Genomic DNA, 25896 nt, shown 5'->3' on the forward strand with positions numbered 1-25896 from the left:
CGAAATGCTGACAACACAGAATTCATCGTGACGCCGCCAGATGCGCCAAACGGCACGTTGCCGCTCGAACCGTGGAAGGTGAATGAACAGATTGAAACGGGTATTTACACCATCACACCGACTACGGCGTTGTGCAAAACAGTGACCCTTCGACCGTATATTCCAGACACAGATTACGCTCGATACGCCACCATCTCTCCGAGACAGGTGACACTTGAGGCTGGATTCTTTGGTCCGACGAAGTTCAAAGTCATCTTCCCGCGTAACTACAACGTGCCCGTGACGAACGACATCGTTCAAATTTGGCACGATGTGGTGTACGGCACTGATGATCCGGATTACCTCGCATTGAGCCCGAATCTCGGTGGTAGTGCCCTGCCGGTCGAAATCGTCGAGTACGACGTCGCCGGTTTATTGCTCGGCAACGGCGCGGAGAACACTGTTCTCATCGATGAGCCGTGCTCGACAGATGTGACGACACAGGTCTCATCTTTGGGATTCACGCTGTCAAGTGCACCCTCTGCAACTGTCGTCGTTTCGCTCAGCGAAATGAATTACAACGCGACTCAACTCGCGATTCTGAAGGCGAATAAACACCTTGTGTTGGGGACAACGTCGCTGAGTTTTACGCCCAACAATTGGAACATTCCGCAGCCGGTGATGGTCTCCGCCATCAGCTATGACAACCTGACGGAAGCCCGCACGGCATATGTATGTGGAGATATGACTTCAGATGATGATGTGTATCAAGCACTGAATCAAACGTGCTACCCCGTGCATATTTGTGATTGCTCCGGTTCATGCGGTCTCATCTCGTTTGATGATCACGCGAATTGTACTTTCGCCGCTGACCAATTAAACAACACGGAGATAACGTTCCCGCCTAGTATGAAGCAACTTTCATCTTGTTGGAACATCAGTGCCACCTGTGGCGGTATTCAGGTCGCGAGTTTAAGCGCTGCCGGTCACGATCCGGTCATGACGAACTTTACGACGCTGCCAGATTCTGAAGCGTACTCGGTGAGTTTGGACAAAGTACAACGGTTATTTTACACCACGCAGTGGTCTGTCATCGATAAACTCGAGCTACCGCTATCGCTAATCGATGGTGGTATGCAAGGCTTGACGGACGCTTCTGGTACCTATTGCCTCGGTATCTCATCATCGAGCTTTGTCGTCAACAACACAGCCAATGGTGGCTTGTTTGTTGAAAAGGCCGCCCCGATGAGCGCCTTTGCGAATTCTTTCGAAATCCTCCCGGCAGCGGCGAATACATTTGATTCGGACGTGTACATCCTTGAGGTGAGAGTTCTTGCCGGTGCATCGCCGTTGACTGATTCGTATTCGCTCAATTGCACGGATGGAGGCAACTTCTCTGCACCAGGCGGATGTATCATCGGTCCCAGTCTTCGAGGGTATTTCAATAACGCAACGCAAGTCATGACGTTCACGAACACGGCATATCTCCCGGAAGCAGATTTGGCCAACGCAGCTGGTAGAAAATTACTTGGAAAGTACCCATACCCATCACAACGCCGTCGCCTGTTGCAGGCACCGGCTGCACCGGCTCCTGCATCGACTTCTCAATTTGTGTGGGCTGTGAACAACATAACGTTTTCGGACATCAGTCTAGATCCCACCGGTGCGACGCGAATGATGAACACTCGAGTGGTGGATCAGTTCGGGGCCATCGTCGAAGGACCAATTCTAAATATCGATACCGAAGGTGTGAACGATCCACCGATTATCGATATCGACTTGCCGCTCATTTACACAGAGAAAGAGAGTCTGACGCTCAACGCACCGCTTCAAGCCTATGACGTTGACAATTATAATTGGACGCAGTGTGTCGTGAACATCACGGATATCGCAAACAACTTCATGGCTGGAGATACATTCTCGTATAACAAAACGGCAATCGTCGAATACTATCAGTATTGGAACACATCTTTGCCAGCCGGTTTCGTGGACATTGACGCCACGTTCACCGACTCTCAGCGTACAGTGACTTTCGCCGGCCTGGCGCCGCCGGCGGCGTACTTGCGTGCGATGCGAAACCTGGTGCTGTTGAATGCTGGACCGGCAATGACAGCGGATGATCGATACATCATGTTCTGCTGTCAAGATCCGGAAGCGCTCAACAACAAAGGGTGCGGTTTGCAACGTGTTGTGTTCCAACCCGTCAACGACCCCCCGCTAGCTGAGAACAAGATTGTGTATCTTGCTGATCCTCGCGTCGGAGGGTTAACCGGTGAAACTGTTCCAGGATCAGATCCTGATGGCGATACGTTCACGTTCAATATTTCATGCTTACCGAACAAGGGTGACTTGACGTTCAACACCGCCACCGGACAGTTTGATTATGCCCCGTATCCAAACATGATCGGCGACGACAGATTCGTGTACTTTACGTGGGATGGATACACCGGTCCAAACGAACGCCCGTTGCAGTCGAAATACGCCACTGTAGAGATTCGCATCGGCAACGGCGAGACGAATCCCGTGGCGCAAGATATTAACGTCGATGTGTGGGAGAACTCTGCTGAGTATTTCACGTTCAGCGCCACCGATGCAGATTCCACCAACACGGAGATGACGAACGATATTCTTCGATATCAAATCTTTGAAGAACCGGAGCTGAATGTTGCGGGTATTCAGCTTGACACTCAGCAAATGAGTGGAGGGAAGCGATATTCCGAAAATGCAACGTTCCAGTACACGGCGTTCTCGAGTTCTGATCTCGTCAGGCGCGTGTCAGAGCGTATGGCGAACTACGGCACCAACTTCGATTTCAACACTCTTGCGCGAGAAAATCATCCGGGATTCAACGTGACGTCCTTCAAATATGTCGCTATCGATTTATCTGGTCGCGTTTCCAACGTCGCAAACGCCTGGGTCTGGGTTCGACTCACCTCAGAGACGAATTCTCGACCGAGTGCCAACGCGATGACGTTCACCACGCCTGAATCTGTCGGCGTGGCGAGCAATTTCGACACGGCGGATTCCGAATCCCCGTTGCAACTGAGACACACGCTCCCATCGCTCGCGTTACAGCCGACGCTCGGCGTCGCTGCGCAAGTCGGTATCGCTGCCTCACCCTACGGCAAGGCGTTCACATATGAACCGTTTCCATTCTATTACGGCGTTGATGTGTTCGAATACCTCGTCACCGATCCACACGGGTCTACTTCTGATCTCACCACTATCACCGTCACGGTCTCGCAAGTCGATCAGCCGCCACAAGGCGCATGCGGAGTGAACTCTACTCTTAAGTCCTCAGCCGATCCGACGTACGATCTCAAAGGACGAACGGCGGAACTGAGCGTGCTCATGGGTTATCAAATTATCCGCGCCAAGACGATGCGATATTTGATCAATCCCGAGCGAAGAGACTTGGAGTTTTACAATTACTTGCCCTTTATCAATGATTTGTCCAAGTTTGACAGCGTCATCGATCATCAAAATATATTTTTGTCATGTGGGTCGACTTCAGCTTTGACAACGGCTGCTATTTATCACGACCAAGTGACCGCGGTGGCGCTCTTGGCGTACGATGTCGACCAAGCTGTGAACGACACAATACGGTACGTACTAAGTGAACTGCCGACTATAGCGTCGTCAGATGCAGCACGAGGTACAGCTGGGTACGCTGGTACTCTTTATCGATACGTCGCCCCGAATGGCACATATTACAACTCCACCGGGACGACAGTGTACTCTTACACATCAGATTCCGTCACCGGACTCACGCCGCTCGCCGCTGGTGATACCATCGGTGACGCCGCGAATGGGGCTGTAATGCTGCTTTTCAAGCCTCGAGAATACATCCACGGACCAATCACGTTCAAATGGCATGCGGTAGATACAACGACGTCGGCGCGAGGCGACGACGTCGCGATGACAATCAGTGCCATGTGCAGAGGAGGTGAAAGCGTCAACGCTGACCATGGAGAAACGTGCGATTTGTGCCCAGTTGGTTCATTCAACTCGGCGAACATAGCCGATCAACAAAGCTGCGTGCAGTGCCCGGCGGGGAGTTACACCTCCGCCACGGGCTCGACTATTTGCGTGCCATGTCCCGCGGATACGTACGCGAGCACCGCCGGATCGCAAGTCTGTACACCATGCCCAGCGAACACGCGTTCACCATCAGGAAGCGACGACGTTTCAGATTGCCTGTGCGATATCGGTTTTGTCGTTTCGAACAGCCCGCAGTGCCATCCTTGCGCGCTCGATCGCGTCAAATGTACCGAACTCGGTCAGTACACACCTCTTCCGTACGATGGATTTTGGCAAGATAGCACAAATGGAAAACGAAACCTCACCTGTATCCCGGGCTTGGCTTGTCAAGAGAAGTTTGATAAGGACGAAGTACGCACTGGTGCATGTGCGCAACCTCGGTTCTACGCCAATAATGTGACAAATTCTCCCGCGTACGTCGGAGATGGTTGCTCAAAGTGTGCGAAAGATCACTATCGTTACGCGTCCTTCTGCGAAGCGTGTGACCCAGTGCAAGAAGTAAGAATCTTCTTCGTGATACTGGCGTACTGCGTTGCGCTTTACGCCATGTTCGAACTCGCAACACACCCAGCTATTCCTTCTTTGACGATTTTGCTGTCATTCACGCAAATCACTGCTCAAATGCAGTACTTTGAAATTCCGTGGCCGAAAGCGCTCGCGCGTTGGATGCAAGTCGCGTCGCTCGCCGTGGCAGACTTACAAATCCTTGGTTTAGATTGCGTTTCGACCTGGGACTACTTCACGCGATTCGCGACGACCATGTTCGCACCTTTTGTTTGGGTGTTCGTCCTCGGCATCGCCATCATTTTACGCTGCTGGAGAGAGATTGCGAATCAAGCTTATGCGAACGTGCAGCGACGGCGACTGATTGAGCGTCGAAGACTGCTCCACGAATTTGACGTCGACGCCAAAAAATGGACTGATCTCGCCATCGCTCGCGATGGGTTACCGTTTGATCGCCCCGATTTGAAGGGCAAAGGAGACGACTACAACGCACTTGAGCTGCATCTGTACGGCAATACTAAAAACGAAGGGTTGCGAAAAAGAGTCTTCAAAGAGGGCGTCGAAGAGTTACGCAAGGCGGATTTGCGGGCGAAAAGCTCGCAAGAACAGTCCAAGACTGAGCGAAAGCTGAGGCAAACCAAGGATGAAATAGAAGAGCTCGAAAAGCAAAAGGCTGTGAGCGCCAGAATCATCCGGGATAACGTCAACCGCGCCATTCCTTCGCTCGTCATCGTCATGTGGTGGGGTTACATGCTCTTGAGCCGCACCGCGATCGAGTACTTTGAATGCAAAGATAACACTGAGTCGGTGTTATTGGTGGCGGATCCACAGATAAGATGCAATTTTGATAAGCACTTGCAGTGGAAGCCTGTTGCGTTGATTGGTTTCATTCTCTATCCGGTTGGTTTGTTCCTTGCCGCATTTGGCTGGCTTTACGTCCATCGATCAAGCTCAAAGACGCGACCGCGCGTGCACGTCTTGGCCACGAGAGCGTCTCAGATTGAGAAGGCTCGCGCCGATCAGGTTGAACAATTCAATGCACGTTACGGTATGATGTACAACTGCCTTCGTCCACAATTTTATCTATGGATATGTGTTGACCTAGGCAAAAAGTTTTCCATCGTTGGCGTCAAGGTTTTGTTCCCGAACGACATTTTGTTGCAATCATTCGTCTCGATGGTTGTCTTCGTAACTTTCGGGATCATGAGCACGAGGAATCCTTACGTGAGTGTGAACTTGAACGTAGCGGAAATGCTTGCGACATTCATGAACTCAATCACGCTCATCGCAGGGTTCTACTTCCAGCTTGGTATCATGGATGACGTGTCTACGCAGATCGCCACGTACGTTATCATCAGTGGTTTGGCTGGCACGACGATTGTCTTGACCGTCATCGTCGTCGTCGAGTTTTTCCCATGGATGAAGCGCTTGTTTTTCTTGCTCAAGTACAACACGCAAACCGATATTTACAAACCAGATAAAATCGGCACGCACGAAAGTGGACCGCAAGGAACTTCGTGCTACATTTTTGCTTCAGATTCAGCGTTCAGATACTGGTGCTGGCGCACAGTTCGTCATCCAGTTTTTGACCGTCTCATCACAGCCACCGTGATGATGAGCGTCGGTTGTCTCATTTCGGAGTCTGTCTTATACGACGAAACTTTCACGTCATCTGCGTACGTGCGCATCGTGTGGTTCAATTCGTTCATGAACGGTATCTTTGTTTTGGAAGCTGCCGTGAAAATCATTGCCATGGGTTTCATCCTTGGCGATGGCGCGTACCTGCGCGATACTTTCAACTGCATCGACTTTTTAGTCATCATGTTGCAGTTCATTCTCTTCGCAGTGAACATCACGACGAATGTCACCGGTGCGAGAAGTGCGAGATTTGTCAAATTCGCGCGCGTGGCGAAGGTCAGAGTCATTCGCGTCTTCCGAAGATTCCTGCAGTTTAACGCCGTCCGCGGCGAGAAATTCCGTCTGATGCTACTTGAGGCGAAGGCGGAGGACACGCCCGCGCTCAGCGAGAGCATCGAGCGACTTCGCGTGGTTTTTGAACCACGCAGTGCCGAGACGATGGAATACAACTTGCGGGTGCTACAGCCCGATGTTTTGCGCGTCGCCCAAGGACTGATTGACGAGCTTTACCAAGAAAAGTTTGATCCTGAATTGGTCGCCGTGTACGAATCTCAAACCGACGCCGTGCATCAGATGGTGCAGAAGCAATATCACGACATCGTGTACGAATGGCTCGCTTTCGTGGCAGAACCTGGGCAAAAGCGCGCATTTTTGGCCACGCTGAAGAACATCCGAGACGTCGCCCTGGATCTCGGTCCTGAGGGCATCGCCAAAGAAATGCTTCGTCAAAAGTACGACATCGCCGCCATTCTCAACACGGCGTTGTACAAGGTTCCAGCCGATGTCAAGACGGACACGCGAGCGTATAAACGAAAGATTGCGAAAGACGCCAAGTCATTCACCAGCACAAAGGCAACCATCAGCAAACAATTCAACGCCTTCCAGGCTTCCATGCAAAGTGACGACCGCGTCGAAGATGCACTCAACCAGTTGCCGCTGCACTCGGTGGAGGAAGACAGCGCTCTCGCCAAACGGCGCGCCGAGAACGCGAGCGTGCGCATTCGTAACCGCTCGCTCAATGCGAGTGCAAAAGAGAAAATCATCCAAGATGATCTTCAACAGAAAACCTCAGGCGCGGGCGAGCTCCTCGCAGCGGCGTCTAGCGTCGTCGCTGAAGACGACGTCGCTCCCGCCGCGCCGGCACCGGTGAAATCGTCCGGATTGTTGGCGCGTTTCCGAAAGAAAAAGACGTGATCGTCATCAAACAAAGTTCAATTATTAATTTACCCCACTAGCGGCGCTTGGGATCACGACATTAGCGCCTTGATCCTTGTTATAACGCACCACAGTTATACCGCGCCGACGCGCCGCACACGCCGCCTCGCTCGACGCACCCGATGGCGTGAATCCCGGAATGTCGCCCCCCACGCTCGACGCCGCGCTTCGTCGCAACGCACGCGAGCGCCCGAGCGCCATCGCGTGCGTCCTCGTCCCGAACGCGCGCGAGAAGAACCGAAAGTGCTTCTTCACTTGGGACGAGTTACACGGCGTCGTCGACGCCCTCGCGCGCGTCTTGCGCGCCGACCGCCATCCGCGCGTTCTGAGCTTTTGTCGCGACGGCGTCGAGGCGTTCGTGGCGCTGCACGCGTGCGCGCGGGCGCGGAAGAGTTTGGTGAACGTGGACGCGGCGACGCCGGCGAGCAGGATTCGGGACGTCGCGCGGGACGCGAACGCGACGACGTGTCTGTGCGCGAACGACGGCGATGAAGACTCGGTAAAATCGGTGTTAGGAGAAGACGGTGTCGCGGTGCGCGTGTGGGAGGTGATTAATGCGGGCGCGGAGGCGATCGAGGCGGAAGAGGACGAGACGCGAGAGGACGACGAAATTTGGATTGCGTACACGAGCGGGACGACGGGAAAATGCAAGGGCGCCGCGGCGACGCATCGACGCGCGATGGCGTACGCACGGGCGAAGTGTGAGGTGGAAGAGATCGACGCGTGCTCGCGGGTGTGCTTGGCGTCGAACGCGACGTTCGATTTGTGGCACGGCGACGCGTGCGCGGCGGCGGCGGCGGGCGCCGCCGTCGTCGTCGCGTCTCGCGCGACTTTTCAACACGATTTCGCGAGAGTGTTGCGAGAGGGCGAAGTCACGCACGTGTGTTGCACGCCGACGATGTTCTCGCTGGCGCGACTTCCGCGTGGGATCGTGGACGCACCGAAGTTGCGATGCGTATCGCTGGCGGGGGAGCGCATGCGCGAGAGCACAATCGCACTATGGGCCGACGACGTGGCGTTGTACAACGTGTACGGTGCCACGGAAACGACTGTGGTGCAAACGTACGCAAGAATGCGCAATGCAGAAGACGAAAGCACGAATCGGGCGGGGAAAGCGTACGAAGGATTTGCCAGCGTGTTCGTCGTGGATGAAATGCGCGAAGGCGAATTGGCGGTGCAATCCTTCGCGCAGAGACGCGGCGTCGAAGGCGAAGTTGCCATCGGCGGTATTTGCGTCGCAGACGGGTATTTGAACGACCCCGAACGCACGGCACGTGCGTTCGTTCACTCACCATTCGGTACCGTCTATCTCACGGGCGATCGCGGGTACATCGATGACGCAGGCGATTTGTATTTGCGCGGTAGACTCGATCGCCAAGTCAAGATTCGCGGTCATCGCGTCGAGTTGGATGAAATCGAAGCCGCGCTTCGTTCGTGCCCCGCACTATGCGACGACGCCGTCGTGTTCTACGATGCCAATGAGGGAGTGCTGACTTCCCACGCACGAGCAGCTTCGCCGACGTTCGACGCGTCGAGCGATGCAGATTTATACGCGTTCGCGCTCGAACGCGTCGTCGAGCTACGATTGCCGCGACACATGGTGCCTCGTCGACACGTCTTCATCGAGCACGCGCGATGGCCTTTGACTTCGAGTGGAAAAACGAATCGTCAGATACTGCTTCAATGGTTTGCGAGCGGCGAGACGAAGGCGTTTCGACCTAAGCGTGAGAAACCGCAAGCGGGATTGGAAACAGTCGTCGCGAACGCTTGGGCTGTCGCGCTGGGGCACGGCGACGCGAGCGATATCGGCGCCCTCGACGCGTTCGATGCGCTCGGTGGAACCTCACTCAACGTTCTCGCAGTTTCAAAAGCGCTGGCGAGCGACGACGGAATCGTGCGCTCGCGCGATACCGCGCGTGGCGAAATTGTGCGCGAAGCGCGAATTGGTTTACGCGACGGCGAAGCTGCGGCGCTGCTCAACGACGGCGAAGAACCCGCGGCGTGCGCGTTCGACGTCATCGACGGCCCGTTCGCACCGTGCGAAATATTCGCGAGACCCGTGCTTCGCGATTACGTTGATTATTTGCGAGCGCAAGGTATAGACGCCGACGTGAACGCTCCCGCGTCCACCGCCGTCGAGCCACAGCGAGATACATCTGCGAATCGTCGCATGCTCGCGGCGTGCGGTCGCGGCGTCGCCCCCGTCGTTCGCGCTTTGCTCGCGACCGGCGTCGAAGCATCGGGCGAGCACCTTCGAGCCGCCGCCGCGAGCCTCGCCGACGAAGCCGTGGACGTAGTGCAAACTTTACTCGCCGCCGGTGCGGATGCAAGTTCATCATCCGCCACAGCCGGTACGCTCGCGACGCACGTCGCCGCCGCTCGCGGGAACTCTGAAATGTTAGAAATGTTGCTCGCCGCCGGCGCTCCAGCGGGAGCGAAGGACGCGGATAAGCAAACGATTTGTCACTTAGCAGTGCGGAGCGGGGATGTGAGTACCGTGCGCGTCGCGGCAAACGCGTGTAAACACTTGAAGACACGCAAAGGTGGCTTGGAGTCGTGGGATCGTTGGAAGCGCACGCCCGCAGCGTGGGCGCTCGTCGCGGGATCGAGTGAAATTTTAGCCGAGTTGCGAGATGCCGGGGCGAATTTAACATCGCTTGAAACTGACGTCTCCAACGCCTGGGTGCACGGTTCGCTGAGCGCAAAGAGCGAGGTGCAGTTGGCGCATCGCCCGGTTCGCAAGCGAGGTGCCGCGGCGGAGGTGTTGAGCGCGCTCGCGGCTAGATTGGACGCCGCAAACGTCGAGAGCGAACGTATTGAAGCGGCGACGGCGATTCGCGAGCTCGTGTGCGCAAACGCAGAGAATCGAGAAAAGGCGCGAACGATCGGTTTGGTGCCAAAACTGTGCGAACTCGCGCGCGATCGTCACTGCGTTGAAGCCATCGGCGCGTTGAGAAATTTAGCCACCAACACGAGCGCGGCAGGGGCGGCTGGCGACGCCGGAGCTATGGAAATCCTCGGTGATGTCATTCGCGCTCGTGCTAAATTAAAAGACAGCGAGCTGAGTGCTGACGATAGGCGAGTAGTGTACGCTGCGGCGAGCGCGATGCGCGCGTTGGCGGTGAAGCACGACGCGAATGCCGCGCGATTGCGCGCGTCGAGAGACGTCGCGGACGTCGTCAGTCGATTGTGCGAAGGCATGCGATTAGAGTAGATATATGTAGCGAAACTATAGCGTCTATTGAAACAATTTAGCAAATTTGCGCACGCGTTTGAAGCAAGACGATGCGATCGCCCACGACGGCGCCTTCGATGTCTTGCGGCGAGCCTCGATAGCTCTCCACCGACTTGGCGATGTCGGAGATTCGTCTAATCATCGCTTCGCGCGCGAGGGAGTTCCACACGATAGACGACGCGGTGTAGTCCACCACGCGTTCTTCCGTAGGCTCGGCGGTGATGCTGTCGTAGAGACCAGCGCCGGCGAAATTTTCCAAGTCTTCACCGTTCGAGTCGCTTCTCGCGATGACGGTACCGCCGGATGGCGCAAAGTGCCCGCAGAGCTTACTCGGAAGCGAACGAAGCGTGACCTCACCCGTTGTCTTGCTCACCGTAAATCCGAGCGCACTACCAGCGTCGTTACCGACCAAAGTTTCCCCGAGACCGACGCAAATCTCACCAAAGATTTCATCCGCGTCGCCGGTGACAGGGTTGGCGGTGTGCACCACGAAGGCGAATTCGGCGTCCACGAGTTCCATGAGAAGCACGGCGACGTTGAGATCCTTGTCGTCGATGCCGCAGGATTTACGCGACAACCACGCACGCTCTGTCCATTTTGACGCCCATACACCGCAAACGGCGTCCCAGAGTCGCGGGAGGTCGACGGATGGTGAAAGCTTCGCCGCCGCTTCGTCGAGCGCGGATTCCAAACCTTGCGGGCACACGAGACGGGTGGCGATGATTTCTCGCGCATCCGCGAGCGCCGCACGGCGGTCTTCGGCGGTAGTCGCTGTCTCAATGGCGGCAACGGCTGCTTCGAGCGCAGTACGAGTGTCGACGTCTTCCTCGAGGGCGCGTTCAAAGGTGCCAAATGGAAGCGCGTACGATCCTGGCACGTCGACGTTCGCAATGTTCATTGCGGCGAGTTCCTTGGCCATTTCCGAAAGACTGTTGCTCTTGCCGCCGACAATATCGCTGCTGTACGCGTCAGGAGTAATCAGCCACGCGTCAGAGGGCTTGTAAGGGGCGATAGACACCTTGGTCGTCGCCTTGGCGCTCGCCGTCGTCGTCGCGTCGGAGACGTTGGCTTTATCAATCTGCACATCTTCACCCGCGATAGAGAATCGCACGTTTTCACCCGCCATCTCTAGGACTTTGTTCCAAAGTACGTCATCTGCGACGCTCGCGAGAAGCACGTTCGTGTTTCTCGCTCGAATGGCGATGTGACTGAGCAGATCGACCGGCGCCTTGGTGACGACGGCCTTGACGCCCGCGGGAATGTCTTCCAACCCACCGAGCGTTTCGGTGAAGCAAACCATGGGAGTGGACGAAAAATCTTCGCCTTGAATCTCACTGAGCGTTTGAACTTTCGCCATCCCGGCGTACGTCTCGAGGCTGGCGTCGCCGACGCTGACAATTTGCCAAGGCGAGCGACCCGCGGCGGCTCGAACCGCCGGACGAAGCGTCGAAATCAATTGCGAGACGACAAACAGGCTGTGTGAGCGCACGTTTTCTTCCCCAAAGTTGATCAAGTACTTGGGATCAGCCTTGGTGGACTTAGACGCGATGATATCTGCAGCGTTTTGCGTAGCGCGGCACAAAAAGTCCATATCGCTCTCCATGGCGAGAGCGCAGAAATCGAGCGCGGCGTCCATGGTCTTCGACCAGTCCGCGCCCCAGCGTTCGCCGTGACCGTCACCCATGGCGACTTGGAGAAATTTTAAGCCCTCGCCGATGCGCGTGGACTCGTTCGTCAGCGCGACGTTCGTCAAAGAAAGCTCGAGAAGCGAAAGCAAATCATCCGAGGACATTGCGCCGTAATCGACGGCTTCCACCTTGGTTCTGAAAAACTTTTCCAACGTCGCGTCGAGCATGACGACGTCTCGGTTCGGGCTGTCGTGTTGCCAAACTCCGAGAAGCTTCTTACGAACTTCGATAATTTTCCCCGGCACCCACCACGCGTCGCGGTTTTGCAGCAAATCGTCCACCTCCCACGCCAAGTCGCCGGGCAAACCGTTTCTGGCAAAGTTCATGGCGCTGTCCACGTCCCCGCCCGAGTGCGTGGTCTTTAAAACCCACAAGTAATGTTTGAAAGAATCGATCATTTGCGGCATGTGGAACGCGGGGCCGTGGATGCCGTCCGAGCGCCAACCCGCCTTCATACCGGCCAAATCTTCTCGCGTCAAGCCGGCGTTATCCCACAAGTGCGCCCAGAAATCGTCCCAGTTACCGGTGTGCAAAAAGTGCAGGTATGCCTCGCAAATCTTCACATCATCGGGCGTGGTGTTAGAGTGAAGCTTTTGATGCCACTGCGCGATGAACGGATCCTCGATTCCCGGACGATGTCCCTCTTTGATGCCGTGCGTTCGCATGATGTTCAAGATGCCCATGCGAATATCGTCGCCGTTGCCTCCTCCGCGCGGTAAGAATGCGAGCGAGGCGCGCATGAGTCCGCGCGACGTGGCGTCCGGCGCCGTCGTCGCCGCGTGCGCGATGCGTCCCGCCAAGCGCTCTTGCTTGCTCGCCATGTCCTTGCCCTGGTAATTGTTCCCGGCGTACCAGTGCAACTGGCGCAGCGAGCTCAGGCGCAACCACGCGTAGACGAGCGCCGCACCCTCGGGCCCGATCGCCAACGCGGCGTCCAGGGCGTCGTCAACCATGCAAAATCGCGTGAACAAGTTCACGCTCCCACCCTCGTGCTCGGCGGCGCGTCGCGCCAACGATTCCGCGCCCGCCGCGCCGCCGCCGCCGCCCGCCGCGGATTCTCTCACCCTCATCTCCACGTCCCCGTCCTCCGCGTGCGCCCAAAACTCTCCGCACACGACGATCCCGACGATCGACCCAACGTTTCTCAACCCCTCGACGTCCCCTTCGCTCGCGTTCGAGCAATCCATCTCCAACGTCAGCGTCCCGCTCGCGTCGAACGCGCTCCTCGACGCGATCCCGTCCCCGAAATCCCTACTCCCCGTCCTCGCCTCCAGCCCGCGCGGCGCCTTCGCCCACGACCCATCGCCATCGACCGCCCGCGTCGCCCAGTGCAGTTCGACCTCGCCTCTCGCGCACCGCTCCAGGAGCGCGTCGTCCGCCGCCCGCAGCGTCGCCGTCGTCGTCCCGTTCGCGCGCGTCCGCGTCTCCACTCGCACCGCGTGCCCCCCCGCGAGCGCGTGCGTCGTCTCGCGGACCACGTCCGGGACGTCCGCCTTTTTTTCGCGCGCGCCGGCGCCTCGTCCGACGCGCGCGCGCGTCCCGGCGTCGATCGCGCCGCGCGCCGTGGATAGCGTTCCTCGCGAAGATCGCGTCGCGCGGCGCGCCGTCGCGCGGTCGATCGTCGCGCGCGCCGCGTCCGCGCGCGCGAACGTCGCGCGCGTCGCGTCGCGCGCGAGAGAGACGCGCATCGCGCGCGCGCGCGTCGTCGGTCGCGGTGTGACGATTCGCTTCGACGAATCGAATCGTCAGAGCGCGACGCCGCGCCGCGCGGACGCGTCGACGCGCGGCGCGACGCGACGGCGACGCGCGCGGTCCTCCGCGGCGTTTCGCATGTGCGGCGCGTGCCGCGCGCGGCGCGCGAGCGCGAGAGAGACGACGACGCGCGCGGAATTCTGCGCGCCGTGTCGCGACGGCGCGAGAGCGACGACGACGCGCGCGACGCGCGTCGCGGACGGGGCGTCGTTCGACGTCGTCGTGTGCGGCGCGGGCGCGGCGGGGACGTCGTTCGCGCGGACGTACCTGGAGACGACGGCGCGGGGTGGCGACGGCGACGGCGACGGCGACGGCGACGGCGACGGCGCGCGCGGCGCGAGGCTGCTGCTGCTCGATCGCGGCGGATGCGCGAAGACGGTCGAGCGCGTGGAGCGCGTGACGCGGCGGGCGTCGGTGTACGGCGCGCGGGAGAGCGCGCTGGGGGCGCTGGAGGCGCTGGGGGCGCGGACGGCGACGGCGAGCGTCGCGGCGTGCGACGCCGAGTCGAAGACGTTGACGCTGGACGACGGCGCGCGCGTGCGGTACGGCGCGCTGTGCGTCGCCACGGGGGCGACGCCGCGATGTCCGCTGCCGGAGGCGAGCGATGGAGCGGTCGACGCGCACGAGGTGCGAGACGTGGAGAGCGCGGACGCGCTGGCGAGACGGTTGAGCTCGATGACGGCGACGGCGAGCGCGGATTCGGATTCAAAGACGAAACGGATCGCGATCGCGGGGAACGGAGGGATCGCGCTCGAGCTCGTCGACGCGCTCTGTGTGCGAGGTTTGCGCGCGCGAGGGTTGGAGGCGTGCGAATTGGTGTGGTTGGTGAAACACGGCGAAGTCGGCGACGCCTTTTTCGACGTCGACGCCGCGGATTTCTTGCTGCGCGCGCTCGACGCGAGACGGCGAGACGGCGAGGCGAAAGACGACGACGGCGCGGACGTGGACTGGGACTCACCGACGCCCGAACGCGGTGCCGGACGATCGACGAAGAAGCGCGCGCGAGGGCGCGAATCAGGCGCCGCCGCCGGTCCGGATTGGCTCGACAGATTTAGAGCGAAGAGCGCGGCGGACGACGCGCGCGCGCCTCTCAGCCGCATGAAGCTTCGCGTGCTGAAAAATGTGTGCATACGCGAAGCGCGTAAAGACGCAAACACCGGCGTCAACGTATTGACGCTGAGCGATGGGACGACGATCGAGGTGGACGCCGTCGTCGCCGCCGCGGGCGTCGAGCCGAGATGCGATTGGCTCGACGAAGTCGCCGCGCCGAGGTCGAAATCAGACGGCGGTATACTCGTCGATGCGTGCATGCGCACCGTAGGACCGTACGGCGACTCAATATTTGCCGTCGGCGACGCGTGCACGATGTCGGCGCGCGCGTCGAACCCAGAGACGCCGTGGTTTCAAATGCGACTGTGGAGCCAGGCGGCGCAAACAGGCGCCTTCGCCGCGAAAGTCGCCGTGGGCGTCTGCGACGCCGACGCCCTCGGATTCAATTTCGAAATCTTTACCCACGTCACCAGGTTTTTCGGTCTCAAAGTCATCTTGCTCGGGCTGTACAACGCCCAGAAGCTCGACGACGTCCCGGCGAACGAGGTGACGACGTACCAGCGCGAGTCGCTCGCCGACGCGACGTACGTGCGCGTGCTCCTCGTCCGCGGTCGCATGATGGGCGCCGTGCTCGTCGGCGACACCGATCTCGAGGAAACTTTCGAAAACCTAATCTTAGACGGCGTCGATCTATCGCGTTTCGGTCCGAGTTTACTCGATCCCGAGCTCGACTTGGAGGATTATTTCGACTGACGCGACGCGCGAGACGAGCGAGAAACGAATGAAATCAAATGACAATCAACCCTAGACAACTACCACCGTCCGACGCCCGCGCTCAGTGCGGTTTCGGCACGAACCCGTCCACCGCGAAATTCCGCGTCGCGCGCGGTAAAATCACGACGCATCCCTCCAACGCTCCGCGCTCCAGCGTCACCTGACACCCCAACCTCGACGTCGCCGTCAACCCGTACGCCAAATCTAACATGTCGTTCTCGTCGTCGCACGCCTCCGGCAGCGTCTCGAACACTTTTTCGTCCTCGAACACGACGTGGCACGTGGAACACGCGAGCGAGCCCTCGCACGCGCCCTCGAGCTCGACGTCGTGCCGGTGCGCCGTCTCCAGCAGGTTCTCGCCAATCAATCCGCGCACCGCGCGTCGCTCACCGTCGCGCTCGACGAACGTCACCTCGATCGAGTTCTCGGGCGTGAGTTTCGTCTTTTTGTCCGCGCCGTGCGCGACCGTGATCCCGGCTCGTCCACGTGGCGCGTACGAATAAGAATGAGAATGAGAATGCGCGGCGATCGAGCGTCTTCGTTCGCGCGGTCGCGTCCCCGCGCTCGGCCGCTCGTGCGTTCGCGCGCGTTCGCGGTCGAGTCGATCACCGGACGACGCGTTCGTTCGCGCGTCGTCGAGTGCGGCGACCGAGGGCCGTCGCGCCCGGTGATGCGATGTCCACGTGGGATCGTGGAATATCTGGCTGTGTGCGTAAACAGTGACGGGGGGCTTCTCGGATCGACCCCGCGGCCCGTGGGGAGAGGGGCATGGTGTTGGATGGTGTGTACGCGAAACGTGTGTGCATCATACGTATATTGACCCAAAGGTATCTATCACGTGTAAAGGTACTAATGTGTGTGTGAAATTCAATGATGGGTCATGACTCGAGAACGGGGGGGGGAGGCACACCCGGGATGCGCGCCGATTCTTATCGACAGAGGAGGACGAGGAGGACGATTGGCGCGCGCGTCGCGTTCGATGGAAAACCGATGTCGTATGACAAACAGATAAAAACGTTATTTAGTGCGCGTGCCCGTGCGAGTGGCCGCCGCCGCCGCCGGCTGTGCAGTGCTTGTGGTTGAGGAGCACGAGACTGACGGCGACGACGCCGACGACGAACGTCAAGAGGCTCGCCGCGCGAAGACGAGACGTAGTGGCGCTCACCGAAACTCGCGGCATACACTCCGCGGCAGCGATTTGTAGATAGATTCCAGCGCCAAAGGCGAGCAAAAGTCCGTGCCAGAAGTCGTTGTTACTTCCAGATCCAACGCTGATGAGAACGCCGAGGATGACGCTCACGCCGGAGATGAAGTTCATGAACAGCGAGCGAAACGGCGTGAGATCGCCCTGGAAGGGATCCGTGAGTACCAAATAGTCGGCGAGCTCTTGCGCGATTTCGTGATAGACGGTCGCGGCGGTGATCGACCATCCCATGGTCTTTCCACAGTTCAGGAAACCGAATCCGATGAAGATGCCATCCACGAGGTTGTGCATGAAATCTCCGAGGATGATGCCGCTTCGAACGCGATACTTGTGCGAGTGGCACGTTTCGCAATCTTCTTGAACGCCTTTGATCGCGTTCTCCGCGTCGATCGTCTTCGTCTCGGCTAAACGAGAAGGGAACGCGATGGAGATGCCCAAATCGATGATGTACGCCACGAGAAAGCCAAAGACGGACGCGGACGCCCACCACGCGGTTTGTTGCGACTCATCCGAACCGGCGGGTTTGATCAAATGCGTGGCTTCGTACAACATCAGATAGAACGCAGCCGAAAGAAGTGCACCGGCGGCAAAGGAGTTAATGATGCAACTCACGAATTCGGGGTACGCTTTCTGCTTCTTCGCGAAGCTCGGAGAGAGAAAGATGACGCCGGAAAGCGTGACGATGTTGACGATGATCGCCGCCCCGATGGCGTCGGACCACGGTTTTGATTTCTTTGTAGTCACCGTTTCGGGAAGCGAAGCCACTGGCTCCACGTCATCCCCGTTGACATCCTTGAGATAGTGCGTATCGCGCTCGAACTCGGTGGGAACGTGCTCGGCGAAAATCGAGACGGCGGCGACGCCAGTCGTATCAATCTTAAACGACGACGTGTGCCAAGCGTTATCAAATTGAAGTTTGACGCATCCACTCCCGGGCGTCAAAACGCTGTTTCGCGTTTTAACCGTCGTGCACGCCGTCTCGAGCGCGGCCTCGCCCGCGTCCTCGCGAGCCTCGAGCTCTTCGTGTCCGGCGGCGGTTTCGGCGTAGATGACCATCTTCATGGTCGCGTCCGCGTACTGGTCCTTCACCTTTTCCGCCTGCCACACGTACGCATCGTCCGGAGTCTCAAAGATCCCCGCCCATTCGAACGAGTGCGCGTGCGCGCCGGACGCGAGCGCGCCGCGCGCCGCGAGCGCGCTCGAGACGACCGCCGCGCCTCCGAGCGCGGCGCCCATCCTCCATCCGCCTCCTCGTCGTCGTCGTCGTCGTCCCGCGCCCGCGGTCGCGTCTCGCGTCGTCATCGCGTCGCGCATCGTCTCGTCTATCGTCTCGTGCATCGTCTCGTTCGTCGTCGTCGTCGTCGTCGCGCGTCGTCGAGTGCGGCGACCGCGCGCGCCGGCATCGCGACGAGACGACTCGAACCGGCGCGAGGGGGGTACTTCTCGAGTCATGACTCGATATTCATGAGAACACCATGTGTCGACACCTCGCGAGGTGTCGACACGCGTGTCTTCGTACGTCCGCGCGCGACGACGACGACGACGACGAGGATGACGACCGTCGGCGGCGCCGCGCGACGTGACGATCGAGGCTCGGCGTTGCCTCCGCGATGCGTCGAGATCGCGCGCGAGTCGCCGTCGGCGTCGCCGTCTCGAAGGAAAACGCCCGCGAACGATCGCGCCGTCAATCGCGCCGCCGTGCGACGGTACCGCGAGCGCAAACGAATGGACGAGAAGGAGAGAATCGAGGAGTGCGAACGGTTGCGCGGGGAGAACGAGACGTTGAGACTGGCGTTGGAGACGTCACGAGCGGAGTTGAAACATTCGAGGTGGTTGTTGCGCGTCGTCGCGTGGAAGTACGACTTAGACTTGGCGGATATTCCGACGGAGAAACCGTCGACGTCGACGATGCCGCAAGGGAGGGTGAGAGGAAGCGATGCAAACGCGGTGTTTCCCGCGGGTGGGGTCCCCGCGCGGAACGACATCGCGCGACCGTTCGCCGCGCGCGGCGTCGCCGAGACGCGGCCTCGGAAAATTCCTCGCGCAGCCGACGACGACGCGAAACCGGCGGGCGCGCCTGATGAACTCGAGCTCAAAGATTTCTTGGAGGAATACTTCACGCACGGCGACGCGTGCCCGTGCTACGAGATCACGGACGCGGACGCGCGCGCGGCGCCGACGCGCGGCGCCGACGCGCGGCACGCGTGGTTCTAGGTATGACGACACATTTACGTCACACGGTGAAACGTTTTACGCTTCTAATATTATATTATAAAGTTAGTCAACCTATATAGTTACACGCACCACATGATGTCACACGTGATGTGCACACGCGTATGTATTCGTACTGTGAGTACAATAAGCCTAACATTGTGTAAAATCCCGTGCCCACGATGATCGCGCGTGTCGACACGAACAGACGGTTGGCCGAAAAGGCGAAAGGGTCGGCGGCTGTCGTCATCTCTCGACGAACGTTGGCGCTCGACATGGCGGACGAGCAAGACCAGACCTCGCGCGTGCCGGTGACCATTCTCACCGGATTTCTCGGTTCCGGGAAGACGACGCTCCTCAATGAAATCTTGGAATCCGAAACGCACGGATTGCGCTTCGCGGTGATTGAAAATGAATTCGGAGAGGTGGGCGTCGACGAGAGGATTCTGTCGGAGAAGGCGGACGAAGAGATCATCGAGGTCATGAACGGTTGCATCTGCTGCACGGTGCGCGGTGATCTCGTGGTGGCGCTGAAAAAGCTCTACTCGAAGATCGCGCAGTTCGACGCCGTCATCATCGAGACGACGGGTTTGGCGGATCCGGCGCCGGTGGCGCAGACGTTCTTCGTCGACGATGACATTCGAGAAAAGTTTGTGCTCGACGGAATCATCACGGTCACGGACGCGAAGCACATCCTCACGCGGCTCGATGATGAAAAACCCGAGGGTGTGGAGAATGAAGCCGCCGAACAGGTCGCTTTTGCCGATCGGATACTCCTCAACAAGACCGACTTGGTGTCCGAAGACGAACTCGAAACCATCACGGGCCGGATCAAGCAAATTAATCCGAGCGCCGATATCTTCCGATGCCAGTATTCCAAGGTTGATCCGAAAAATTTGATCGGAATCAATTCCTTCTCGCTCGAGAAGACCTTAAAAATGGATCCCGAATTCCTCAACACGGAGGGCGAGCATGAACACGACCCAACCGTGTCTTCGACGAGCACAAAATTCTCTGGGCACCTCAACATCAATAAATTAGAACGCTGGATAGGCGAAATAATTCAAACAATGGGTGCGGACTTGTTTCGGTACAAGGGTGTTCTTTCCGTTGCGGGCATGGATCAAAAGTTTGTTTTCCAGGGCGTCGGCATGCTTTTCTCCGGCGGCTTCGTCGACGCCAAGTGGGGAGCCGACGAGGAGCGCGAATGCCGCTTCGTCTTCATCGGTAAAAATCTGGACAAAGACGCCCTCATCAACGGTTTCATGGATTGCAAGTGTTCCTCGAAGCTTCGCTTCAAGGTGGGCGACGCGGTTCTCGCGCAGGTGGGCGCCGCCGACAACGACGGCTACTGCCGCGGCACCGTCCGTAAGACGTGGGACTCGGGCAACCCGTACCAGATCGAACTTGAAGACGGTAAAAAGACAAAAGTGTGGGGACCCGTCGACGAAGACGAGTTCGTCAAAGCTTCGCTCAGCGCCACCGCGTAAATGTCGTTTTGTATGAAATCAAATCAAAATTTTGACCAGTCATGAACCTTCGTGTACACACTCCTCCTTTAGCGCGAACACACACGCATAGTATAGATACAAAAAGACAAGGTAAAACCCATCCAACGCACTCGCACCGGCTCGCCGGCTCGCCTCGTCCGACGCGCGCGCGCGTCCCGGCGTCGATCGCGCCGCGCGCCGTGGATAGCGTTCCTCGCGAAGATCGCGTCGCGCGGCGCGCCGTCGCGCGGTCGATCGTCGCGCGCGCCGCGTCCGCGCGCGCGAACGTCGCGCGCGTCGCGTCGCGCGCGAGAGAGACGCGCATCGCGCGCGCGCGCGTCGTCGGTCGCGGTGTGACGATTCGCTTCGACGAATCGAATCGTCAGAGCGCGACGCCGCGCCGCGCGGACGCGTCGACGCGCGGCGCGACGCGACGGCGACGCGCGCGGTCCTCCGCGGCGTTTCGCATGTGCGGCGCGTGCCGCGCGCGGCGCGCGAGCGCGAGAGAGACGACGACGCGCGCGGAATTCTGCGCGCCGTGTCGCGACGGCGCGAGAGCGACGACGACGCGCGCGACGCGCGTCGCGGACGGGGCGTCGTTCGACGTCGTCGTGTGCGGCGCGGGCGCGGCGGGGACGTCGTTCGCGCGGACGTACCTGGAGACGACGGCGCGGGGTGGCGACGGCGACGGCGACGGCGACGGCGACGGCGACGGCGCGCGCGGCGCGAGGCTGCTGCTGCTCGATCGCGGCGGATGCGCGAAGACGGTCGAGCGCGTGGAGCGCGTGACGCGGCGGGCGTCGGTGTACGGCGCGCGGGAGGACGCGCTGGGGGCGCTGGAGGCGCTGGGGGCGCGGACGGCGACGGCGAGCGTCGCGGCGTGCGACGCCGAGTCGAAGACGTTGACGCTGGACGACGGCGCGCGCGTGCGGTACGGCGCGCTGTGCGTCGCCACGGGGGCGACGCCGCGATGTCCACTGCCGGAGGCGAGCGATGGAGCGGTCGACGCGCACGAGGTGCGAGACGTGGAGAGCGCGGACGCGCTGGCGAGACGGTTGAGCTCGATGACGGCGACGGCGAGCGCGGATTCGGATTCAAAGACGAAACGGATCGCGATCGCGGGGAACGGAGGGATCGCGCTCGAGCTCGTCGACGCGCTATGTGTGCGAGGTTTGCGCGCGCGAGGGTTGGAGGCGTGTGAATTGGTGTGGTTGGTGAAACACGGCGAAGTCGGCGACGCCTTTTTCGACGTCGACGCCGCGGATTTCTTGCTGCGCGCGCTCGACGCGAGACGGCGAGACGGCGAGGCGAAAGACGACGACGGCGCGGACGTGGACTGGGACTCACCGACGCCCGAACGCGGTGCCGGACGATCGACGAAGAAGCGCGCGCGAGGGCGCGAATCAGGCGCCGCCGCCGGTCCGGATTGGCTCGACAGATTTAGAGCGAAGAGCGCGGCGGACGACGCGCGCGCGCCTCTCAGCCGCATGAAGCTTCGCGTGCTGAAAAATGTGTGCATACGCGAAGCGCGTAAAGACGCAAACACCGGCGTCAACGTATTGACGCTGAGCGATGGGACGACGATCGAGGTGGACGCCGTCGTCGCCGCCGCGGGCGTCGAGCCGAGATGCGATTGGCTCGACGAAGTCGCCGCGCCGAGGTCGAAATCAGACGGCGGTATACTCGTCGATGCGTGCATGCGCACCGTAGGACCGTACGGCGACTCAATATTTGCCGTCGGCGACGCGTGCACGATGTCGGCGCGCGCGTCGAACCCAGAGACGCCGTGGTTTCAAATGCGACTGTGGAGCCAGGCGGCGCAAACAGGCGCCTTCGCCGCGAAAGTCGCCGCGGGCGTCTGCGACGCCGACGCCCTCGGATTCAATTTCGAAATCTTTACCCACGTCACCAGGTTTTTCGGTCTCAAAGTCATCTTGCTCGGGCTGTACAACGCCCAGAAGCTCGACGACGTCCCGGCGAACGAGGTGACGACGTACCAGCGCGAGTCGCTCGCCGACGCGACGTACGTGCGCGTGCTCCTCGTCCGCGGTCGCATGATGGGCGCCGTGCTCGTCGGCGACACCGATCTCGAGGAAACTTTCGAAAACCTAATCTTAGACGGCGTCGATCTATCGCGTTTCGGTCCGAGTTTACTCGATCCCGAGCTCGACTTGGAGGATTATTTCGACTGACGCGACGCGCGAGACGAGCGAGAAACGAATGAAATCAAATGACAATCAACCCTAGACAACTACCACCGTCCGACGCCCGCGCTCAGTGCGGTTTCGGCACGAACCCGTCCACCGCGAAATTCCGCGTCGCGCGCGGTAAAATCACGACGCATCCCTCCAACGCTCCGCGCTCCAGCGTCACCTGACACCCCAACCTCGACGTCGCCGTCAACCCGTACGCCAAATCTAACATGTCGTTCTCGTCGTCGCACGCCTCCGGCAGCGTCTCGAACACTTTTTCGTCCTCGAACACGACGTGGCACGTGGAACACGCGAGCGAGCCCTCGCACGCGCCCTCGAGCTCGACGTCGTGCCGGTGCGCCGTCTCCAGCAGGTTCTCGCCAATCAATCCGCGCACCGCGCGTCGCTCACCGTCGCGCTCGACGAACGTCACCTCGATCGAGTTCTCGGGCGTGAGTTTCGTCTTTTTGTCCGCGCCGTGCGCGATCCGCGGCGACGCGGAGACGCCGCGAGCGACGTAAAGCTGGGCAGGTTTCTGGGACGCGCGCGGCGCGGCGTCCCGGGGACGCGACGCCGACGCGCGCGGGAGGGCGGTCGAGGCGAAACACGCGGTCGACGACGACGACGACGACGACGACGCGCATCGCGCGCTCGCGGCGGCGCACGCGCGCGCGAGACGGCGAAACATCGGCGCGGTGGGACCTCGCGAGGCGCGAAGTGAAGCCGAGGCGAAGACAAAGTTGAAAGTCGAATTGCAACGCGGCGGCGCCTCGCGGCGGCGCGAGGGCCCGCGCGCGACGTGTAAGTGTTAATGTTGGTTAATAGTCGGTGGATCATTCGTCGACGTCCAGGGCGCGCGCGCGGTTCGACGCCGCTCGGCCGAGGTTTTGTTCAAACAGACGCGAAGAGCGGCGCGAGCGCGACTTCGCCGCTCGCCCCCCCTGCGGACGAGGGCGTCGGGCGCGCGTAAAAGAATCATTCGTTCGGGTAAAGTTCCCTCTCAAACTCCTCCAAAGTTGCTAAATCGCTCGGTTTGAGCTTAATGCCCTTGTGTCCGCGCGGGTATCGGCGCTCCAGCGCCCGCATCGCGTCCTCCAATTTCCTCCGCTCGCTATACATCAGATACGCCACGGCGACGCTCGGCGCGCGCGAGTGCCCGCTCATGCAGTACACCAGCACCCTATTCGGCACCCCAGCCTCATCCGCGCGCTTCGCCTTGACGTGTAATTGCTCTAACTTCCTCACCGTCTCCCCTAAATCCAATTTCGTACCGTCATTCGCGTTTCGCGGCGCCGTGAAGACGTCTATTTGCCTAGAGCTACAGCACGGCGTGCACTGCGGCACGCTCTGTTCGTTCGCGCGCGTCGCGCCGTTCGTCAGTCACCGCGCTTCGCGCCCGCCGATCGCGTCCACCCATCCCACATCGTCCCCAAACCGTCGTCTCGCGCCTTCGATCTCGTCCCCTCCATTCGCGCTCGCCTCCTCCTCGTCTCTCCGCGCGCGTCCCGCTCGCGCGCGGGCCCCCCAAGTCCCGCGCCCTTCCCCGCGCTCCCGTCCCGTCGCCTCTCTCTTCCCGCGCTCGCGTCGTTCGCCCGCCGCGCTCGCCCGCTCGAAACGCACGTTCATCACCGTTCGTATCCCGCACGCCAGCAGCACGTCCTCCTTGCTCGTGTGTTCGAACGCGCCGAGGCACAAAAACTTGTCGATGACTTCGATGATTGGTTCGTCGTGCCCCAATCGCGGTCTCGGGAGGTCGTCGAGGTCGTCGTCGACGCGTCGGTGGTGGCCGCAGACGCCGCACGTCGTGCCCGGCGCGTGGTCGTGGCCGCACGCGCGGCACCAGGCGGCGCGCGGCGGCGGGGCGTCGTCGTCGCTGTCGACGACGTGCGGCATCGTGTGCGCGCGTGGGGGGGTCGGGGGCGATGCTTTGCGTGTGATTGTCGCGCATTCGGCGTGTCTAATACGGGGTTGAGGTGCGTATTGGGGGGGGCGTTCGCGTTGATTAGGTTAGGCGATTTTTGTGTCCGTGTTTTTATGGAGGTGATTGATTCTTTGGGTGCGCGCGTCCCGGATTCGGCGTGTACAATACGGGGTTTAGGTGCGTATTGCGGGGGACCGTGATCGGGCGATTTTTGTGTCCGTGTTTATATGTAGTCTCACACTGACCTCGGCGGTCGATCGCGCGCCGTCGTCGGTTCGAAACGCGCCGCAACGCCACGCGCGTCGCCATATCGCGCGATGCTCGACTTGATCGACCACGTCGATGAGCGCTCGGTGGAGTGCCTGAACGCGCTGACGGACGAGAGCTGGCGCAACGCGCTGTGGCCCGGACCGCGGGATCGGGCGTCGTCGACGCTCGTGAGCGACGACGACGAGGAGCTCATCCTGCGCGTGGAGTTCACGTCCAACGTGCGACCGCGCGCGGTGAAAATCGCGGGCGCGAGCGCGACGCACGCGCGCGAGGACGCGAGCGCGCCGCGGGTGGTGAAGATATTCGTGAACGCGCCGAGTCTGAGCTTTGAGAATGCGGCCAAGCGGCGCGCGGCGCAAGTCGTCGAGCTCGACGGCGACGACGAGGTCGAGCTCGACGTGACGGCGTTTGAGAACGTGCGCGTGATGACGTTTTACGTGGAGAGCAACGTGGGCGGGACGGCGCGGACGGAGATCGGGAGGATCGATATCAAGGGCGAGCTCTCGGGCGAGCTGCGAGACGTGTCGGAGCTCAAGCCGTGCTGAGGACGGTAGGATTCGTCGTCACCGACGATGGATCCGGCCCCGAACGATGCGGTTACGATACGACTGAATGTTTTTACGCGCGTCGGTGCCGGGCACCGACGGGAGCGGTGGATTTTTACCGGGTCAAGGCGTCGGCGGCGCTCGAAACGAATTCGAGCGCCGCCGACCCGCGTGACGACGCGCGGCG

General features: G+C 60.1%; 11 protein-coding genes across 11 annotated transcripts; 6 read left to right on the forward strand and 5 right to left on the reverse strand.

Moving 5' to 3' along the window:
- Positions 1 to 7516: 7516 nt before the first annotated feature.
- OSTLU_27868 (predicted protein) lies at positions 7517 to 10591 on the forward strand (the record flags this gene model as incomplete). The annotated part of the gene is made up of 1 exon (XM_001421594.1): positions 7517 to 10591. One exon carries the CDS (start codon positions 7517 to 7519, stop codon positions 10589 to 10591), a length of 3075 nt encoding a protein of 1024 aa, XP_001421631.1.
- Positions 10592 to 10628: 37 nt separating this feature from the next.
- OSTLU_25613 (predicted protein) lies at positions 10629 to 13121 on the reverse strand (the record flags this gene model as incomplete). Its single annotated transcript, XM_001421738.1, has 2 exons — positions 10629 to 11740; positions 11948 to 13121. The coding sequence occupies 2 exons, from the start codon at positions 13119 to 13121 to the stop codon at positions 10629 to 10631; spliced, it is 2286 nt and encodes a 761-aa protein (XP_001421775.1).
- A 2029-nt stretch (positions 13122 to 15150) lies between these two features.
- On the forward strand, positions 15151 to 15855 carry OSTLU_27870 (predicted protein; the record flags this gene model as incomplete). The annotated part of the gene is made up of 1 exon (XM_001421595.1): positions 15151 to 15855. One exon carries the CDS (start codon positions 15151 to 15153, stop codon positions 15853 to 15855), a length of 705 nt encoding a protein of 234 aa, XP_001421632.1.
- Positions 15856 to 15937: 82 nt separating this feature from the next.
- OSTLU_40562 (predicted protein) lies at positions 15938 to 16294 on the reverse strand (the record flags this gene model as incomplete). The annotated part of the gene is made up of 1 exon (XM_001421739.1): positions 15938 to 16294. A coding segment is annotated over one exon (357 nt), but the record flags the coding sequence as incomplete, so codon positions are not given.
- A 603-nt stretch (positions 16295 to 16897) lies between these two features.
- OSTLU_89316 (ZIP family transporter: zinc ion) lies at positions 16898 to 18316 on the reverse strand (the record flags this gene model as incomplete). The annotated part of the gene is made up of 1 exon (XM_001421740.1): positions 16898 to 18316. One exon carries the CDS (start codon positions 18314 to 18316, stop codon positions 16898 to 16900), a length of 1419 nt encoding a protein of 472 aa, XP_001421777.1.
- A 315-nt stretch (positions 18317 to 18631) lies between these two features.
- Positions 18632 to 19294, forward strand: OSTLU_27872 (predicted protein; the record flags this gene model as incomplete). The annotated part of the gene is made up of 1 exon (XM_001421596.1): positions 18632 to 19294. One exon carries the CDS (start codon positions 18632 to 18634, stop codon positions 19292 to 19294), a length of 663 nt encoding a protein of 220 aa, XP_001421633.1.
- Positions 19295 to 19566: 272 nt separating this feature from the next.
- OSTLU_40657 (predicted protein) lies at positions 19567 to 20781 on the forward strand (the record flags this gene model as incomplete). Its single annotated transcript, XM_001421597.1, has 1 exon — positions 19567 to 20781. The coding sequence occupies one exon, from the start codon at positions 19567 to 19569 to the stop codon at positions 20779 to 20781; it is 1215 nt and encodes a 404-aa protein (XP_001421634.1).
- Positions 20782 to 21248: 467 nt separating this feature from the next.
- OSTLU_18387 (predicted protein) lies at positions 21249 to 22973 on the forward strand (the record flags this gene model as incomplete). The annotated part of the gene is made up of 1 exon (XM_001421598.1): positions 21249 to 22973. The coding sequence occupies one exon, from the start codon at positions 21249 to 21251 to the stop codon at positions 22971 to 22973; it is 1725 nt and encodes a 574-aa protein (XP_001421635.1).
- Positions 22974 to 23055: 82 nt separating this feature from the next.
- Positions 23056 to 23412, reverse strand: OSTLU_8463 (predicted protein; the record flags this gene model as incomplete). Its single annotated transcript, XM_001421741.2, has 1 exon — positions 23056 to 23412. A coding segment is annotated over one exon (357 nt), but the record flags the coding sequence as incomplete, so codon positions are not given.
- A 536-nt stretch (positions 23413 to 23948) lies between these two features.
- OSTLU_27876 (predicted protein) lies at positions 23949 to 24866 on the reverse strand (the record flags this gene model as incomplete). Its single annotated transcript, XM_001421742.1, has 2 exons — positions 23949 to 24320; positions 24594 to 24866. The coding sequence occupies 2 exons, from the start codon at positions 24864 to 24866 to the stop codon at positions 23949 to 23951; spliced, it is 645 nt and encodes a 214-aa protein (XP_001421779.1).
- Positions 24867 to 25211: 345 nt separating this feature from the next.
- OSTLU_18389 (predicted protein) lies at positions 25212 to 25709 on the forward strand (the record flags this gene model as incomplete). Its single annotated transcript, XM_001421599.1, has 1 exon — positions 25212 to 25709. The coding sequence occupies one exon, from the start codon at positions 25212 to 25214 to the stop codon at positions 25707 to 25709; it is 498 nt and encodes a 165-aa protein (XP_001421636.1).
- Positions 25710 to 25896: the final 187 nt, after the last annotated feature.

Source organism: Ostreococcus lucimarinus, chromosome 15 (genome assembly GCF_000092065.1).
Source record: "Ostreococcus lucimarinus CCE9901 chromosome 15, complete sequence".
In the NCBI taxonomy this organism is placed as follows: Eukaryota; Viridiplantae; Chlorophyta; class Mamiellophyceae; order Mamiellales; family Bathycoccaceae; genus Ostreococcus; species Ostreococcus sp. 'lucimarinus'.